Raw genomic sequence first — 19,987 nt, 5'->3', positions numbered from 1 at the left:
CACTTTGCTACAAGGAAACTGAAACACAGGGAGGTTAAGAAACTAACCCAGAGTCACACAACTGGTAGGTGGAGGAGCTGGGAATTTAACCCCAGGCAGTCTACTTCTAGAGCCTGTGTTATTTTTCCCTTGCTTATTTTTAAAAATTTTCTGTTGAAATCTAACATACATACAGAGAAATATAAAACTTGATTTCATTTTATTGATTGTCACAAACTTTAGAGCATATATTCTTAAGTACTCCACAGGTCATGTATGTATGGGCTTTGGTGTAGACTTGGTCTGAGTCCAGTTTTCTTTGCTGTGTGATCCTGAATGAGATACTTAGCCTCTCTGAGTCTGCTTCTTCAGTGTTCTTGGCAGGCTTGTGATTATTACAGCACATGATGGCCCCTAGCCATGAATACTACATGGTAAATGCTCAGTGGTGGTATATTAACAATTAAAATTAATACATTATGTTGCCTTTATTAGGTGGTCTGAATATCTTCTCAGCCTGTTGCCTTCCAGTTACTTCACAGGTACTTATGACAGTTGGGTTTGGTCACTTTCTAAATGTGGCTGAGACATTTTAGAGAAGAGGGAGCAGTCCATATGTTCAGTCTCCTTAATTTAAAGTGTCCCACTTTTGACTTTTAAACATAACCACCTGAGACCTGTGAAGTGTCTTGTCAGGGCTGTGAAGGAGCCTTTGGGGACCCTCAACAGTTTAACCCTTTTTGGCCTGGTGTACTGAGTATTCATGGATGAAACCTGTTTAAATAGCATCTTGGAGGGTACCTGGAAGTTGCCATTCATCTTCCAGAGGTATCTAGGTAATTTTTTAAGAATTATTTTTATCTTAAAGAATAATGCATTTCAGAAATCCCAGTTTTTGTGATTTGTCTTTCCACTGTGCATAATGCACACTGGACACTGTTGGTTCCTTTAGGCATCGTGCCTGATGGTGGAGAGTGAGCACTTGCAGTCAGCTTGGGCTAGACCAGCACGGCTGCTTTATCACATGTCCCCCTCAGACTCAAGGCTGTGATGTGGTAGCAATACTCAAAGCTCTTTAGGTGGTGGTAGAGGTCACCTAGATCATGGGTATGAACATTGAGCACAGGGCCCCATGCGTCACATGTTCCTGGAAGGCAGAGCTAGTGTTAATTGTTCATGTAGAGATACTGAGATCTAGCTCTAGCCTGGTCCTTTCTGCCTCAGCCAACACTTTAATTCAAGAATAGAGACTCGCTGCTGGTTGGTGCCTATGAGCCCTCTACACAGCAAGTGGGTTCACATGGAGGTGGCACACACTGTGGTTCTCCTCATGTCAGAGGCTGATCATTTCTCCTGACTGGTCCATGCCTGGGGTTGAGCTGCAGGCCTGGTACAGCAACCATTCCTGGGAGAAAGCTGACAGTGCCACCAGATTTTTTCCCCAGGAAACACAGAGGACCCCCCAGAAGCACATGTTGGGGACAGAAGACTGGCTGGGGGAGCAGCGGGGAGGGGCTGCCATGAGACCTGGAGTAGGTCACGCATCTGGCTCATCTAGGTGGTGTTCCCTGTGTGAAATGCAGTCTCCTGTCTCCCCTGTGGCCATAGTAAGCTCTGGAGGAGGTGCCAGCTGTCTGCATGTGGCCTTTGTAAGCAGCAGAGCTTCCAGGGAGCCAGGGAATTACAGACCTGGGGTCCAGTGCTGACCTTGGCAAGTCACATGCCTCAGTTTCCTTCTCTGTGCAGTGGGGATAATACTTAGCTGATGGGGTTGAGCCAGGATGGTACATTCAGAGTTGAGAATGAAGCCCAGGACTCATCAAATTGTAGTTTCATAGTGATAACTGGGTGTGGTGTCTGATGTACAGTCCTGTTCCTGTCTTCCTGCAACTTTAGCTCTGGGAATTGTATGCCCTTAGGCCATGACTGAGTAGAGATGGTTTGTGTATGCTAAAGAATGAGGATCTGAAAATTGTGCATGGCTGGGTTGGAAAAGTCTCTGCAGCCAGGGTAAGTCCTCTGTCCTTTGAAGGTCAAAGTGAGCAGTGCGGCCCCTTGCTGATGGGGTTACAAGCAGATTGATCCCCTCAGGACCATCCAGAGAGGAGCCTAGAACAGGAAGGACTGCTCAGGGCATGTGTCCTGGGCAAGGTGCTAGAAGACATCAGCACATTTGGCAGCAGGCTTCTCCCTGAAGCTGCCCATGAGTACGTGTTTTTCCCTTTGAGGACATAACTAAATCATTTGGTTTGGGTTTCATAAATGGTTTTTTATTTATGCAGACTTTCATCAAGACCTAGTCTCACTGCTTTTTAAAGAAAAGAAAATCAGACTGTTGCTTCTAGGTGGGATTGCTTCTCACAGCCCTGTCCAGAGTCGCCCGTTGTTCCAGTCCCTCAGGCAGTTTTCCTTTTTGCCTTGTGTAGAGCTCAATGTTGGGGCAGGCACATCAAATTCAGATGGTCTTGCTGAGTGGAATAAAAACAGTCTTCCTCTTATTCACATTTCACATCTTGCATGTTTTTTTCTTGTCCGGAAAGTGATTAATCATTGTTAGTCCTGTGTTGAGTGCCTGCCTCCCTGGCAGGGACCGCTTCTTCCTCCCTGAGCTGACTGAGCTGAGGTTGCTCAGGCCACCGTTGGTGCTGCTGGGAAGTTAAGGATGTGGATTTGGGAAGACAAATGTGATAGGAAGGATTATGTTTCACTTTCCTGACCATCTAGTATGGACAGTGGCACCTCACTGTCAGGTCTGGTACCCAACGCGATGTAGGCATGGATGGCCATAGCTTACTTAGTTGCTTGTGTCTGTTGTCTGTGCACATTGTCAGGAACCCCATGGCAAGGGTTTTCTTCCTCCTGTTGCTGCTTCTAGTGCTCATCTTGTTCTTGGAACATAACCCAACTCTCCACAGAGGTTACTTGGTTGGGACTGTCCCTGAAACATGCCCACCAAAGAACTTAGCAGTTAGTAATATTTAATTCAGCAAGTAATCCATGCTAAGTTTTTGGCGATGCAGTGGTGTCTAGAAATGAGAAAGACTATGCCTACCTGAAACTTGGAATCCATTGAAGAGAGACATGAAAAAAGGCATAAAATCTAGTTATTTTAGGTGGGGTGTGGCCAAAAGGATTCAGGAGGAGGGAGGTCCTGTAGCTCTTGGGAGAGATGGGGAGGGCTTTTCAGGGGAGGTAGACTTTGCAGGCAGTGATAGAGTGGCTCCTTGTGCCACATACTGCTGGAGCCCAAGAACCCTGGTGGCCTGGGTGGGAAGAGTGCACTTGAGAGCGGTCCCATTGCATGTCAGGGCCGAAGATGCTGGTGCACAGGAGGCAGAGCCTGTGGGGAGACCATTGCTTATTCAGGCTGTCTGTGTTTAGAATGCATTTGACTTGGAGGCAGGCCATTTGCCTCTGGCCACCTTCCAAAGTCCACCCTGTAGCCTTGTCTCAGGCATGTACCTTGTTCATACAACCTGTCCCTTGTGTGGCATCAGCAATAGGCAGGTGGCCTGAAGTACAGCTTCTGGTTTTATGGCACTAGGTAGAAAGGATTGAAGACAGCTGGCCTTGGTCTTACTGTGTGTTGGAAGAGGAGATACCTTTCCCTTTTAGGTTTATTTCTCTGAAGACCAACACTCTGTTCCTGAGGTTTAAGGAACTTAACCCAGACTTGGGACCAATAGAGGCCTCAAAGGTCTCTGGACTTCCCTAGAAGTAAGGCCCTGGGGCTGCTATCCCCAGCTTCCATGGTAGAGGAGAAGGGAATAGGACAGAGGCTATACCAGTTGGCTGAGAGATCTCAGCCCCTCTTCCTTCTTCCCTGTGCTTTCTTCTTGGTGAGAATCTGAGAAAGGGTCCTTGGAGTGCCATGAGTGAAACACAATTGTCTCACTTAACCAGTTTCCAATACTGCAGACATAATTGGCTGCCTTGTTTGCCCAGGCACTGATTTTCCTAGGAAGGGTAGACTTGCTACACGTTCCTGTCCACTCAAATGCCAGAACTTCTTGTGGGCAAACCCACATCTCTTCTGTAACAGTTTAGAGCCATCATTTGTAGGTGCTATAGCTCTTTCTGTGGCTTGACAGTTGAGGGAATTGCACATTCCTGGGCACCTACTGTGTGTCAGTGCTGGCTGACTGGGCTCTCACCAGATCTTATTTATTTTAACTTAGAGCAGCCTGTGAACAGTGTGTTGCTGCTTGTTGTACTGTGGGGGAGGAGGGAAGGTGAGATGCAGAAAGGTGCAGCATCTCACCTGACCTGTGAGCCCCCCCACTACTTAAGTTGCAGAGCCAGAACTGCAGTGTTGGAGATGCTCAGCCCTGTACAGTGTCAGGATTTCCTCTTCTGTTTATGGCTCTTTGCCAATTTGATCCCTTGGAGTGTTGATGGTATTTTGATAACTTTAATTACCTTTAACCTTGTCAAAGATAGCTCTTAACTGTGATTTTTTTGGGAGGGGGTTGGGGTTGTATTTTTCTTTCAGTTAAGATAGTATAACCAGGCATGATGGTGCAAGTCTGTAAATCCAGTGACTTAGGAGGCTGAGGCATTAGGATCCCAAGTTGAAGGCCAGTCTCAGCCACTTAGTGAGTCCCAAAGCAACTTAGATCCTATCTATCTCAGAAGATAAAAAGGGCTGGGGACATAGCTCAGTGGTTAAGTGCCCCTATACCCTCTACTCCCCTCCCCCCGCCCCCACAAAAAAAATATGACTTTCAAATTTATGTATGTTTGAATATACCCGCATCTTCCTTTGTGAATCCTGTTATTCATAACAACTTGAGGGGTTTTCCCAGATCAGGGAACATAGAGATAGTGTGCAGTGGCCTTGCCTTAGGGGAACACGTGGCTGTGGACTTAGGATAGAAGTTCAGAGCACTGAGCCTTGCACAGACTTGCACCATTTTATACCTGGTGAAATGATTCCCAGATCCTTTTGGAAGGTGAACTGAGTATTTGCTCTATAGGTTTAAGGAATATTTTATTTTTTGTAGTGCCTATGAATTTCACTTTTGTGTCTATCTCTAATTTTGTCTGTATGTTTATCCTGGTGTAGTATAGTATAGTTTTCTAAGAAAAATTGATAATCAATTAGTACAACACTGGGATTAAATAATCCTTCCTACTCACTGGGTCATATTTCATGTTTTTATATAGTTCAGTCTATTTCTGAATTCTGCTTTTCAATTCATTCCTTTACTTTTCTATTTTTGCTCCTGTGCTATGCTGTCTGAGCAGCTCCTTCAGTTTCTAGGAGGGAGGGAGAGAGGGAGGATACTCCCCTCCCCCTTTTCTGCCTTTAATGAATTTGCTTCTATCTTGGCACTGACTCCTGAACTTTCAAAAGCTAAGATAACAGCCCTGGCTGCCACTGTTCCTTCACTACTGCAGAGCCTCAGCCTCACCCGGATGATAGCAAAAGGCCTCTGGGCCAGGTGCCTATTCAGTGCTTTCTTCCAAGGCCTTTGGTGGAGCTGGGACCAGAATACAGGAATGTCTTGAGTGCAAAGTTCTGTCTTTATTCTGTTCTACTCTGGAGTGTGGATTTCAGTGCGCTATCTGAATTCTTAGGGTTTTTTTTTTTTTTTTTTTTTTTGGTACTGGAGATTTAACCCAGGGATGTTTAACCATTGAGTCACTTCCCCAGCCCTTTTTATTTTTTATTTTTGAGACAGGGTCTCACTAAGTTGCTTATGGCCTTGCTAATTTGGTGAGGCTGGTTTTGAACTTGTGATCTTCCTGTCTCGGCCTTCCAAGCCTCTGGGATTACTGGTATGTGTCAACGCACCTGGCTGAATTCTTAGCTGTGACATTTTCAAGACAAACAAAAGGTAACCTGACACAGGTTAGGATTGGCAGTCTGCTGTGGGCTCTTCTCCAGGCTGTTTCATGTATCCTACCATCCCTCACTTTAGGCCAGAGCACTTTGGACATGGCCTTGGATATGTATGTGGCACCAGTGCTTTTGACTTTTCTTGTTCTAGTTTTGATCTTTGTGGTTCCATTACTGGTGGTTTATCATCACTGAGCTATCCTCTCAACCTGGGTTTTATAACCCTATAGTAGCCATTCTAAACTAGGTAGAACCCTCTTTGGGGCCCACAGATTGCAGCTCTGCCACGGGGTAGCAGTAGGATCCTGGGCCCACTTTTAAGTCTCTTGGCACCTGGTTTCCACTGTGGAAAAGGGTTGGCCTGTCCTGCCTATGAGGTAAGTGTGGCTGTGCTTACGGCAAGACATGGCCAGCTCAGGCCTGGTTGTGCAGTGTCACTACAGATGGTCTATGTAATTCTTTTTGCTCTTTTTCTGTCCTAATGAAGATATCTTGATTTTTGTGCTGCCTAGTAATGAGTAGAACCTTAACTTATTTGTGGGTTGTGAATTCATATACTTTTTAAAAAATTTAAAATTTGTTAAAATTCTAGTTTCATAAACATTTGACAGTGGTATCCTATTTGTCATTTGCCCCCCTGAATTAGCTTTGTGTAATTGTGACAAAATACCTGAGATAACAACTTATGAGAAAGAAAGGTTTATTTTGGCCCGTAGTTTCAGGTTTCAGTTCACGGTCACTTGGCTCTGTTGCTTTGGGCCTGGGTAGCATGGTACATCCTGGCAGGAGTACATGGTGGAAGAGGCTTCTTCCCCTCAAGGCAGCCAGGAAGTAAGAAGAGCAATAGGAAGGGTCCCAATATCGTCTTCAAGGCACACTCCTAGTGACCCAAATTCCTCCCATTGAGCCCTAAGGAATGAGTGCCACAAGGAATCCAATATGAGCTGGGAAGTAGCTCAGCAAGGCAACTTTACCTCTACCAGGAGGGTGTGCTCTGGAGTCTGGCTAATAAGCCCGCTTAGGTGGGCAGTCCTCCAGTTTTATCCCTAATGCTGCACTGCCCCTTGCTCTGACAGGAGGAGTTCAGGGTTATAGTCTACACAACTGGCTAATTTTAAGATTGGGGTGGGCAAAGGGAAGGACTATAGTTAAAATGGCTATGATTGGATCTTACCTCCCAGTTAAGGCTAAGCACTCTAGTAGTAGTATGGTTAACGGACCTCTGGACTTTCTGTTTCTCACTGCCCTGCCTCCCAAAGGTGCCACCACTTCCCCAAAGTGCCATAGTTTGTAGACCAACTTTTCAACACATAGACCTCTGGGGACATTCAAATCCAAATTATAGTATGCTCCCTGACCCCCAAATAAAAAAGAAAACTTCCTCCCTGCCTAGCACAGTTCTCAGGTTCCCAGCACTGTCCTGAGTATCAGAGATGTGACTGGTGGGGTGACAATGATGAAGATAATGATTTTTGCTTTAGATATATGCTTTGTTTGGGTTATTTTCTGATATGATAGTGCATGTTAACATTCTTGATGTGGTTGGTTCTGAATCAAAATTTGGTTATGTGGTACTCTTTGCATGGCATCCCCCTTTAGAAGGGATGTCCTAGTAGTGAGCTGTGTCTGAGGAATGGCATCTGTGGGTCTTATGTCCACTTTCCTGATTTCTGTGTCTTGTGTTCTTCTAGTTTCTCCTTGGACCAAGATGACTGATGGAAACCTTTCCACTTCCACAAATGGCATAGCCTTGATGGACATTCTGGATGCTCATCAGGGAAAACCCCTTCAGAACCTGCAGCAAGTGAATGCCAAGGGGTCCAGATCCCTCTCAACACCTGAGTACGGGCCCAAGTTGAAACTTGGTGCTTCAGAAGACCGGCACAGCCTTCAGTCAGTGGACTCTGGCATTCCTACCTTGGAGGTTGGCAACCCAGAACCTGTCCCCTGTAGTGTGGCCCTTGTGAAGAGGAAGCAGTTGGAGTCAGAGCTTGTCCCTGAGCGGGCCTTCCAGAGTGCATGCCCGCTACCATCCTGCACACCTCTGGCTCCCACCAGTGCAGAGCGTGAGCAGACTGTGCGGAAGTCCTCCACATTTCCCAGGACAGGCTATGACTCAGTGAAGCTCTATAGTCCCACCTCCAAAACCCTGAACCGTAGTGATGATGTCTCCATCTGTAGTGTGTCTAGTCTTGGCACAGAACTGTCCACTACGCTGTCTGTCAGCAATGAGGACATCTTGGACCTCATGGTCACGAGCAGCTCCAGTGCCATTGTGACCCTGGAGAATGACGATGACCCACAGTTTACTGATGTCACCCTGAGCTCCATCAAGGAGAGCAGTGACCTGCACCAGCAGGGCTGGGCTGATGGAACCGAGGAGGGGAGTAAACTGAGGATACTGGCACCATTTAGTAGCTTCTTTACAAGGTAATGCTGTCTGTGTCACTGTGGAGGAGCTGGACTGCAGACCTATCGCCTTGTTCTGGTGTAATGTGTGTCATGTGTCCTGGTTGAGCAGGTGCTGTGTCCTGCAGACAGCCATGCCTGGCCCAGCAGCATGGGAGTCGTGTGGGTCAGATCTGCTGGTGACTCTATCATTCGTTCCTCCCTGTGTCCTTGGCTTCACTTGCATTCTCTGTCACTTTTTGGTCTCTAGCCTGTTGTAGCTCTGGGTAACTCATAGGTGGTCATTATCACCAAATCAGCAGCTATAGTTTGATAGCCTTAGGCTCTGAAGGGCCCTTATCTAATGACTTGTTTTTGGGGTCACATGGTGACTGCAGATGAAGTGACATCAGTAGTAATAACTCACATTTTTAACACTGTGCCCTCTGGCAGAGATCAGGCTGGTCTATCTGGGTGTCCCAGTTGTGGTCCTGTTCTTGTGCTTATGCCCTGGCCTGGTCCTGCTGCCACTGCACCGCAGTCACATGCGTTCCCTTCTGTGTTGAGTCTGGCCTATATACCCACTTTGTGGCACCCTGTCCCCAGTTACCACACAGGCCTCCTGGTGTGTCTGTTGTCCCCAAAGTCCTAGGAATTGGCTACTTCGGCTACTGCCTCTTGCTTGTGCTCTCATGCCTTTGTTCAGGAAGCATCTGTGTTTGAGGCCCTGTTCTAGGTGGGTTGTGTGGGGTAATATGCGATTGAAATACCTCAGGTCATGAGGTTATTTCTATTGCACATTATCCCACATGAACCCATGTGGCTGCAGTGCAGTGGCAGCAGGACCAGGCCAGGGCATAAGCACCAGAACAGGGCCACAACTGGAAAACCCAGATAGACCAGCCTGGTCTCTGCCAGAGGGCACAGTGTTAGAAATGTGAGTTATTACTACTGATGTCACTTCATCTGCAGTCACCATGTGACCCCCAAAACAAGTGGACACATCAGTCAGTCACAGAAGCAAGTATGATCTCCCAAACTCTGGAGTGCTGTACAGAAGGGCATGGAACCAGGAGAGAGTGTGCAGGACTGCCAGCAGCTTCACAGCTGCTTTTCGGGGGCCTCTGGGCCCAAAGCTTCACAGCTGGAAGCACTTGTGGCCACCCTGGCTGTGCACATGCTCCTGGCGAAGCCCATGTTGGACCTTTGCTGTACTGGATGATGTGCTGGCTGGAGTCAGCTGGAGGTGTCTGACTGGGCACACAGTCATTATTGCTGCCTCAGTTGCTTCATCAGCTACATGCAGGACATTGGATGAGTCTAAGACCAGCCCTGAGTGATTTTAGCCACCTTTTTTTCCTCTGATGTGCTGACAGGTATCCTGCTGCTCTAGTAGAGTCTCTGGTCTCAGAATTTGGTAACTTGGTGATTGCGCTCAGTGAGTGGGGTCCTTGAACCGTGGGGGACTCTTGTCAGCATCCCCTCCGAGGCAGGTGCCATGCTGTGGTGGTGTGATTTTCATTGGTGGGCTGTTTTTAGCTTTCCCCATTTATGAATACCATAGGTGACTGTTAAATGTGGCTCTCAGGGGAAAGGGCCTGGAAAACAGGCCTCCACAGTCCCCTGGGGTCCTTAGGCTATCTAGGAACACTTACTTGAAATGGGTGGTAAGAGAAAGAGCTCGGCTTTGGAATTCAACAGACTGAACCTACAACCTAGCTGTGTGACCTTGAACAAGTTATTTTACCTCTCTAGTCGTTTTCTCATCCCTAACATAGCATTATTAAGAGCCTAGCACAGAATGCCTGTCACATGTTGATTCTGCTCTGCCCTTACCCTTGTTGTCCCCTACATTACTATGCCCAAGACTTGGCTTCTCCACCTGGGGGTGGGATTAAGTGGGTTAATGTGCAAGTTTGTTGTGGATCCTGACACATGGAAGGCTTTACCTATCTGTCACTTGGGATGATTATGGCTGTGCCCTGCTCCTCTGTCCTGAAGGACCCGAGTTGACTGTTGGAACCTCTTCCCTTTTGAGGGAAGCTCTAGCAATTATACAATTTCTAGATCCTTTCCAAAGCTGCTGTTTCTTGAAAACCTTCCTCAGGTGTGGGCCACAGAAAACAGTGTGTCCTCTTTATTTTATTCCTTGGTTGCTGTTTCCTCATCCTTGATTTGATGGCTGTGACATTGTTACTGACAGCCAGGCTAAAGTGCTTTTGGGAGCATGTGGAATATGGCAACAATGAGTCAATAAGTGATACTGTGTACAGGTTCTAGAGGGTGTTTGTCCTGGGGTCTCAGTGTTAGAGAGGATCTTCAGCCTAGAGTGACTTTGAAGGAGGGGGTTCTTGGCCTATCATATGTGGAGCCTACTGAACATTTGTAGGTGAGTAAGTGGAGTTACAGAGAATGCTCCAGAGCCTGCCCCAGGCCTGGCCTGCAGCAGGAGCACAGGAGAGTGTGGACTATGTCAGTCTTTGTGGAGAGCAGGGCCAGGGCTGGAGCTGGTCTTCTATGGACCCCAGGCCTTAGACATCTGCCTCTCCTCCTGGCCCCTTGCCCCTGCTTTCTGTTCTCTTCCTCCTTGGTATCTATGCCATAGAAAGACATGTGGGTGGTGTTGTGGGAGGCTGGTCTAGGAGAACATAGTTTAGAGGAAGAGGTGAAGATGGTCAGGGAGCTTGTGACTGGAGGGAGCAGAGCTTGATGAAGTGACCTGAGTGAGATAGGAACAGAGGAGTGACAGGGCGACTGGCTGGGCCTGACCACTGTCCTGCAGAAGCCACAGGCCCAGCTGCCATTTATTCTTCCTTCCCCGCACTGTAACAAACACCTCTGAGCCAGACTCTACCCTGAGCTGTAGAGGGAGTCCTGGTCCTTATGCAGCTAGCAGTCCAGTGGGGAAAACAGACCAGCAGCTGGGGGCAAGGCTGGGGGTGGCACTGCAGTCAGGAGTGCTGGTTCAGGGCTCACACCAGCTGGGCCTCACTAGAGCTCTCCTCCTTAATCGCTGTGTGACCTTGGGCAAGTTACCTCTCTGAGCCTACTGTGCAGGGTTAGAGACCAAGTAGGCTAAACATCTGCATTCCTGGCCCTCTTCCAGCAGCAGCTGTCTGTGATGCTAAGTCTGCATGGTTTGGTTTTGTTTCCTAAAGCTTTCTCTAGTTCCTAATCCTAGATCATGCTGAAGGTCAACCCACTGCCAAGTTAAGTTAGTGCAGGACCTCTCCAGTGGCGCATGGTTGACATTTTGGGACAGATGCTCCCTGTTGTGGGCGGCTGACCTGTGCACTGAAGGATGTGTCACAGTATCCCTGACCTCTGCCCACTGGATGCCAGTGGCTCTCCCTGCACAAGATGCCCAGACATGTCTCCTCCAGGCATTGCCAGATGTTTGGGGCAGGAGGTGGGAAGCTTGCAGAATCGCACAGCTTTTGAGACCACAGAGCTAGCAGGTTGTGACTGTTGATGTTGAATTGCTTCCTCGAAGGAAATTTTCTAATGTAATTTGAGCAGGGTCCTCCTCTTGTTAGGAAGGGAGGGACTGGGCTGAGGGATTCCCATGAACCCAGTGTGGTATTTGTCTAGAAACCCCACAGCTAGTGAGTGAGGAGGTGGGAGCTCACTAGTGGTGTGCTTCCTTTCCTCAGGAGCCAGGTTGGCTTCCGTGGATCTGCATTGATCTAGGAGGCATTGATTAGCTTTGGTCACGTATGTCTCCATTCATATAGTCCTTTATTAGTTCGCAGAGCTGGTTATGGAGGCTCCTTTGCTGGGGGAGAATGTTTAACCTGAGGTTGGAGAACGTGGGGAGCTTGCCAAAAGAAGGCTTCTGTGGGGGCAGGAGGACAGCCTGACCGTGTGAGGCACCTGCTTCCTGCATCTCTGAGAACCCTTCTGAGTTATAATTTAAAGACAGAGGTGGGAGAGTGTCAGTTGAGAGCTGGGCTGCTCAGCTCTAAGTCTGATCCTCAGATCTGCCATTTTATACTGTGTGACCTTAAGAAAGTTACTTAACCTCTCTAGGCTTCAGTATGCACTTGGGTGACACAGGGCCATTTACACCTATCATAAAGAGCTAATGTGAGGGTTAAATGGGAAAATACACGTAAACCTCCAGAATACCACATAACCTGTGTGCAGGCTAGATTTCATGCTGTTCTCTGTTTTTGTTGGTTTCATGCATACACACCCTTTCCCCTTGTGCTGGAGATTGAACCCAGGAATGCTCTATCCTTTCTATTTTTAATTTTGAGACAGTCTTGCTGATTTGCCCAGGCTAGCCTTAAACTTGTGATCTTCAGTGGCTGGGATCACAGGTGTGTGCCACCGCTTCTGGCTTTTTTTCTTTTGGTATTAGGGATTGAACCCAGGGGCATTTAACCACAGAGCCCCATCCCCAGCCCTTTTTTAAACTTTTTAAAAAATTTGAGGTAGAATCTCGCAAAGTTGCTTAGAGCTTTGCTAAGTTGCTGATGCTGGCTTTGAACTTGGGATCCTCCTGCCTCAGTTTCCCAAGCTGCACTGTACCTGGCTTCTTTTATTTATTTATTTTTTTAAATTCTGCTGTATGAAAATTTTGCAACCACTGGCTTAAGAAAATTCTTCAGGTGGGAACTTTGACTTGGTATGAAAGTGCTGAACCAGCTTTAGTTTCTCTATGGATCTAGGGTTTCAGGATCTGATCCTTTGGAGGGTGAGAGCAGCATGAGGAGGACAAGCCTGTTGCTTGTTGAGGAGTGAGTTAGTTTATCACGAGGGGTATACTGTCAAGACACGGCTGGACTGTGTCATTGGCACAGGCAGCATTTAGTGTGTCTGCTTTTACACAGCTGCCTTCTTTAAGCTTTGCAGCCTTAGGAGGTGGCGTGGGGTGGGATTCTGTGGCTGGCTCATCTTCCTTCCAGGCCACTTTCCTTCCAGTGAGTCTTTCCTGGACTGCAGCAGCTGGGCAGCAAATGTCTATTACTGGAGCTTCTTGCAGCTGAACGTGAATTAGCACCATCAAATTCTCCCACTTGTGAGAGATTTGTGGCAGAAGTGAGGCAGAGACCCTTTTTCTTCTTGTGACTGTTTTGTGCTTCCTAGGCCTAGCAGTGTGGTAGAGCTGAGAGCCTGTCCTGCAGTATAATCTCTGTACCAGTTCCTGGATTTTGAGAGCGGTTGCAGAGGGAGGGAGGCTGCGTCTCTTGTTCTGGTGCCAGCAGCACTCCCTGAATTCAGCAGTTCCAGTGCACTCAATGTAGCCGCTCCCCTGGTGCATCTCTCCTGTGTTGTTCAGGGAGCCATTCCTGGAGCCTGATTCAGAGCCGAGTCCTTCCTATAGTTTTCGAATTATTCCGATTCCTTGAATTAAGTCCCTTTCTGCTTAAAATACTTAGCATGGTGTCTGTCTTGCACTGGAAGCGGATTGATTCGGGAACCTACTCTTAATTATTGTTTTATGTAAGGAAGTTGAGGCAGGGGTGGTTAGGTAGCTTGCCAGGGCTTGGGTCTCTGACCTTTAGGTTTCTCATCTGTACAATAGGAACAAGTTTATGTAAGTCTGATCAGAAGGTTGTTGAGGTTAAATGGGGAGGGACTATATCTGAATGTGAAGCAGCAGGCACGTGGCAGGCATTTTCATGTCTAGTCAATTTTTTTATGTTGCCTGACTTGTTTTCTACAGCTTTGACCATTTTAGAATTAGCAGTAGTGAACTGAGCTGTAACATTTTAACATCGGCTTTCCTGCAAGACCTGTTAATGTTTCTTGTGACTTTGCCCTGGAATTAGGGACGGACAGAAAATACTTGCTGTGTGCCAGAGTGACTGCTGGTGTGTGCTTGTGCTTGTGCTTGTGCCTGGGGAGGAGTGCCAGGTGGTGTTCTGTTGACCTAGCTGCGTGCTGACCCATGGGCTTGGATGAGGCCGGCACTTAGTGTCTCTGGGGCCATGTTCTGTTCCCACCTTACAGGGTTATGATGAAAGGAGCAGTCTGATCAAGGTGATGAGCTTCAAGTGCTGGCAGAAGGGGAGCAGGAAGATTCCAATATGGGCGGGCTTTTGCCATAGCCCCTGCGTAGGTCCCTCTGCAGCAGGATGAGGATGCGAAGAGAGAAGTGCACAAAGCAGGGAGACCTTGTGGGTAGGGCTTGGGACCCACGAGGAGACCCGCAGCTCAAAGCATGGCAGGACCAAACGGTGAGAAAAAGGCCTCTGCAGGAGTGGGATGAGCTGCTAGATATGAGAGGGTTTAAACTGGTTAGCTGAAGGGGTCCTCCAGCAGCAGCAGTTCCCCTTGTGGAGGCAGAGGCTGCCCAGCTCTGCCCTGCCCAGCACTTTACATTCTCTCTCAGGCATTTCATAGCCCACTGGAGGCAGGTTGGAGAGGCGCACTGGGCATCCAGCAGAGCTGTGCTCTGATATTCACTTGCTAATTCTGAAGTCCATCAAAGATACCACCCTGCCTCTGGTAATGTGCACCCTGATCAGAAAGAAGGGGAGCTTGGCTGGAGAGAAGAGAGGAAATGAGAGGCAGCTGCTGTGCAGGTGTTATGGGCCAGTACTGGTGGCAGGGGAGGAAGAAGTTTGGAGAGCTCTAACCCAGGTCCGGGGATTGACCCTGCATGTCTTTATAAGGGCACTGAGGCTTCTCCTTCAAGGAGAATTGAGTCCCCTCTCGAGCCATTGAGGGCAATCAGGTAGAGAAGGCCTTTTCCACCTGTCACAACAGGCTCTAAACGAAAGGGCAGGAGGCTGATGTCAGCTTTGCTTCTCTGGCCTGCCACTGGATTGATGGAATTTGTGGTCAGCCAGTTCCCAGGGAGGGAAGACTGCCTCCTAGAGGCTGGGAGCACAAGAACAGGAATGATCTTAGCACCCAAGGAAGGAGTGGTAGTTCCCAGTGTCCTATAAAGAGCTGTGAGGAGTTTCAGGTAGTCAGAGGACTGTCCTTCCTTTCAGCTAAGTGTTTTCTTGGGCACACACTTCCCCTAGGTCTTCTGACCCTGTTTTGGTCCCTGTTCTAAGGGTTTAATGTCCCCAGCTGTGAATTCTTGTTCCAGGTAGATTTTTAACAGCTAATCCTCATGATTGCACAATGTCTGCACTTTTCTAGCCACAGCTGTACACAGGTGTACTTACCAGCCATTGGTGCAGTACCTGGGAGGCCTTTGCTACCTATACTGGAAGATATTTCTCTAAATCCTGGTGAATTCCATTTTGAAGTTCCTTGGTATTTGTCAAGGATGCAGCCCATAGTGTCATTGTGTAGGCATGGCTGATAGATGCTACAGAAAGCCGGCTATCTCTGCTGGACAACAGCCTGTGTGGATGCTGCTGCAGACCACATGGAGAATGTTGGTTGAACACCAGGACTTGCCCAGGGTCTGCTGCCTCTCTGGGCTCTGCTGGGCTTTGTTTTCTTTTGGCAGCAAATCACAGCTGTAATATTTCATTTACCAATTGGCTGCTGTGTACAGAGTATCATGCTAGGTCCTTAAATGTGTTTTTCATCACACGTTAAAAAAAAATTTACTGAGAATCTACCAGGGCACTGTTCTAGGTTCTTGGAATTCATTTGGGAACTCAAGGCCCCTGCCCTTTAAGAGCTTATGTTCTAGTGAAGGAGGCCAGTGATAAACACCATAAGTAAACAAAGTGTGTGCATTGGCAGTAATAAGTGCAAGGGGGGAAACAGAAAGCAGTGGCAGGAGGTGCTGGAATAACTGGGGAGCGCAGATTATGCAATTATAGGCTGGTCAGGGTCGGTCCAAGCAAGGAGGTTTCAGCAAAAGTTGAAGAGGGTAAGGAAGTTCATCAGCCAGAAACCTGGAGAGGTGGTTCTGGGAAGAGCTTGAGTGGGACAAAGACCCACATGCATGGACTGAGAGGAGGAGGAGGAGAGATCTATGGGATTAGATCCTGCATGCACATAGGCCATTGTAAGATGTTTCTTTGACTCACAGTTAACGGGGACCCTCTGCAGAATTTTGAGCAGAGGAATTGTGGTAGTTTTCTGGTGCTCTGTAACCATTAACTACAGATTTGATGGCTTCAAACAACATGCGTAGTATGTCTTTGGTGTGGTTGGTTTGCTCTCAGGGTGTTACAAGCATGAAACCAAGGTGTTGGTGACTGCGACCCCTCTGAGGCATTAGTAGGGAATAGTCTGCTCCAGGCTGATTAAAAAATTGCAGACAGGGTGCAGCTCCTCACGTCAGTAGGCCTGAGCTCTGCATTTCCTTGATGGCTGTCAGCCGGGACTACTCCCAGCTCCTGGGGCTGCCCATTCTCCTCACTATATGGTCCCCACCTTCAGAACCACAGCAGAGATGCTCTTTGGTGTGGAATCCTTTTGCCTTTGACTCTCTGCTGCCAGGACGAGCCCTGGTTGCTCTCAAGGACTCGCTGGACTGGTAAGGCCCACTGGGAAGACTCTTCTCTCTTAACACCGTCTGTGCCACACCGTCTGCCATATAGCAGCACTGGTCAGTGCCCCATCATGATCAGTTTATGCCCCTGCTCAAGGCGAGAGGTTTTACAGGGGTGGATATCAGGGAGAGGGATATCTTGGGGGCATTCTGGAATTCTGCTTGCCTCAGGAGTAGCAATTTCATTGAGGTTTAAACAGAAAACTTTAGTTGCTCTACTGAGAGTGGCTTTTGGGCAGGGGTGGGCAAAGCAGGGGCCCTAAGGAGGCTGTTGCAGTGGTCCAGGCAGGAGGTGAGGCTGGCCTCAGCTGGGGTGAGAAGTAGCTGCAATTTGAAGAGAAATTGCAGTGGGGTGTGGAGAAGAGAAAGGGGTCAGAGATGATTCTTAAGATTTTTGGCCTCAGTCAGTGAAAGACAGTTGTCAGGTTTGGTTTGAGACATCTTAGACCTTTATTAGAAGGTACAGATGATTTGATAGAAACCTAGCATCAGGAGTTAGGGCTGGGCAGGAGACAGGAGCTGGGAGTTGGCATTGTAGGTGGCTTGGTACTTGGTGAAGTTAGCATAGAGGTGAGTGTGGACAGAGCAGAGGACCATGGAGTGAACGGAGGCACCCCAGCGTTGAGATCTGGGAGAAGTGGAGGAAACCAGAAGGAGTGGCCCTGTGGTTGGAGGGCAGCAGAGTATGGCTTTGTGGAAGCCAGGAAAAGGTGGGCTTCAGGGAGGAGAGCAGTTGACTGGGCAGCAGTGGCTGAGATTTGACTGATTATCAGGAGGCCATTGTTGACCCTGTCCAGAGCTGTCTTAGTGGAACAGTGCAGGCAAAAGCACAACTGGGGTGAATTTAGGAGTGGCTGGGAGAGGAGGAGGGGTTGGAAACAATGAGCAGAGATGGGCTTTTGTTGTGTTTGCTCACAGGAGGGAGAAGTGATGTGCCAGCTGGAGGAGGAAGTGGGTGAGATGGCTTCTTTTTCAAGATGGGAGAAATGACAGTTGTTTGTTTACTGTTAAGAACAATGTAGTGTAAGAAAAAAAAAATTGAACATAGCAGGGAGGAAGAGGATCACTGGAACATTGTCCCTGAGTTCTGTCTGCAGTGTTAGAGCCAGAGTTAAGGAGAGATTGGGTCCAGCTGGGGAAACCACCAGGTGGCAGGTGCCAGGGTGGAGGGTGTGGCACAGGTGCGAGCAGGTGTGGCTGTGGGTTCTGTGGAAGTCTCTGTCTCTCACTGTCATGCTCTCATTCGTTCTCAGTGCATGCCAGTCACCAAATTGTTTTAAAGCTGCTTTATTGCTTTGTGTTTGTGTGTGTGTGTGTGTGTATAAATATAGGTTTTTAACTACAACATACTTACTTTTTTTAAAAAAAGACTTTAACTGGGCATGGTGGTGCCTGCCTATAATGCTAGTGTCTCAGGAGGCTGAGAAAGGAGGATCACAGTTTTGAGGTCAGCCTCAGCAACTTAATGAGACCCTGTGTTAAAATAAAAAGTTAGATGGGCTAGGAGTGTAGCTTAGTGATAAAGTGGCCTGGATTCAGTCAATAATAACATACAACAATAACTTTATTTTGGAGGGCAGGTTTAGATTCATAGAAAAATTAAGCAGATATACAGAATCCCTTACCCACTCTGTCCCCTCCCCTTCCAACACCCCCCACAAAGCCATACATTTTTTATGATTAATGACCCTACATTGAGGTCATTACCACTGGAGTCCATAGTTTGTATAAGGTGTTCTCTTGGTGTAGTGCAGTCTGTGGGTCTGGACAGATGTATAATGATGTACCCAAGACTGTAGCATCATACAGAGGAGTGTCACTACAAATACTGTTTGCCCACTTTTTCATCCCTCCTTTCTCTCAGCCCCAGCAGCCTCTGATCTTTTTACTGCCTGTCTTTTCCAGGACATCCTGTAGCTGGAGTTGTATTGTGAGCAGCCTTTTCTGATAGGTTGCTGAGCCATGGAAAGGCATGGAAGAACTTAAATGCACACTAAGAGAAAGAAGCTATTTTTAAAAATTTTATTTAAATACTTTTTTTAGTTGTAGTTGGACACAATACTTTTATTTTATTTATTTATGTGGTACTGAGGATCGAACCCAGAGCCCGACACATGGTAGAGCACCGCTGAGCCACACCCCAGCCCCGTTTTTGTTTTTTTAAATTTAATTTAATTAATTAATTTATTTTAGTTGTAGTTGTCAAAACCTTTTTTTTTTTTAATATTTATTTTTTAGTTTTAGGTGGCCCAATATCTTCATTTTATATTTATGTGGTGCTAAGGATCGAACCCAAGGCCTCATGCATGCTAGGCAAGCAATCTACCACTGAACCACTGAGCCACAACCCCAGACCCCCTTTTTTTTTTTTTTAATGTGGTGCTGAGAATCGAATCCAGGGCCTCACACATGCTGGGTGAGTTCTCTACCGCTGAGCCACAACCCCAGCCCCCTGGGTTTTTTTGTTTTGTTTTTGTTTTTTTTTTTAAAAGAGTGAGTGAGAGAGAGAGAGAGAGAAATTTTTTAATGTTTATTTTTTAGTTTTCGGCGGACACAACATCTTTGTTTGTATGTGGTGCTGAGGATCGAACCCGGGCAAGCGCTTGAGCCACATCCCCAGCCCCATCAGCCCCCTGTTTTTGTTTTTTAAGTGATGAATACTACATTTCTGTATAGATGGACCACAGTTTATCCATTTACCTACTGAAGGATACCTTGGTTGCTTTCAAGTTTTGGCAATTATTGAATACAACTGTGAGCACCGTGCTAGGTTTACATGTGGTTGGAAATAAATACCAAGTAGTATGGTTCCTGGATTGTATAGTAAGAATGTGTTTAGATTTGAAGAAGCCACCAAACTATCTTCCAAAGTGACTGTACCAGTCTATAGCTAGCAGTGGATAAGAGGGCCCTCGCTCCTCATCCTTACTAGTGCTTGCTGTAGTCAGAAGTTCTAGTTCTTTTACTATTTTTCTTGGTACTGAAGGAAGCAGGGTCCTCAAATGATAGCAAGAGTGAGTGTCTTAATTCGTTTGAGCTGCTAAAACAAAATACCATATATTGGGTGGCTTATTAAACAACAAAAGTTTATTTCTCACAGTTCTAGAGGCCAGAGATCCAAGATTAGGTGCCAGCAGATTTGGTGTCTAGTGAGCCATTGAACACGGTTTGGTCAGGACAGCCATCCTTTCACTGTTCTCATGTGGCAGAGGGGCAGGATAGCCCTTTGGGGCCTCTTTTATATGGGTATCGGTCCAATTCATGGAGGCTCTGTCCTCATGGCCTAATTCCTTTCCAAAGGTCCCCCATCCAGATACCTTCAACTTGGGATCGGGATTTTGATATGAATTTTTTTTTTGGGG

General features: G+C 47.4%; 1 protein-coding gene across 4 annotated transcripts in view; it reads left to right on the top strand.

Moving 5' to 3' along the window:
• Tbc1d14 (TBC1 domain family member 14) overlaps nucleotides 1-19,987 on the top strand; it is a 109,234-nt gene that overhangs the window by 1,455 nt on the left and 87,792 nt on the right. For all 4 annotated transcript variants that reach the window (XM_048784124.1, XM_048784126.1, XM_015481930.2 and 1 more), the window contains exon 2: nucleotides 7,513-8,251. In XM_048784124.1, the coding sequence (XP_048640081.1) occupies nucleotides 7,530-8,251 (722 nt within the window). In that variant the 5' untranslated portion in view covers nucleotides 7,513-7,529. The remainder of the gene's footprint in view (nucleotides 1-7,512; nucleotides 8,252-19,987) is intronic.

This window comes from Marmota marmota, unplaced genomic scaffold (assembly GCF_001458135.2).
Source record: "Marmota marmota marmota unplaced genomic scaffold, marMar, whole genome shotgun sequence".
Taxonomy (NCBI): domain Eukaryota; kingdom Metazoa; phylum Chordata; class Mammalia; order Rodentia; family Sciuridae; genus Marmota; species Marmota marmota.
Note: the sequence above shows the minus strand (reverse complement) of the source record. Positions and strands in the feature narration are given on the sequence as shown.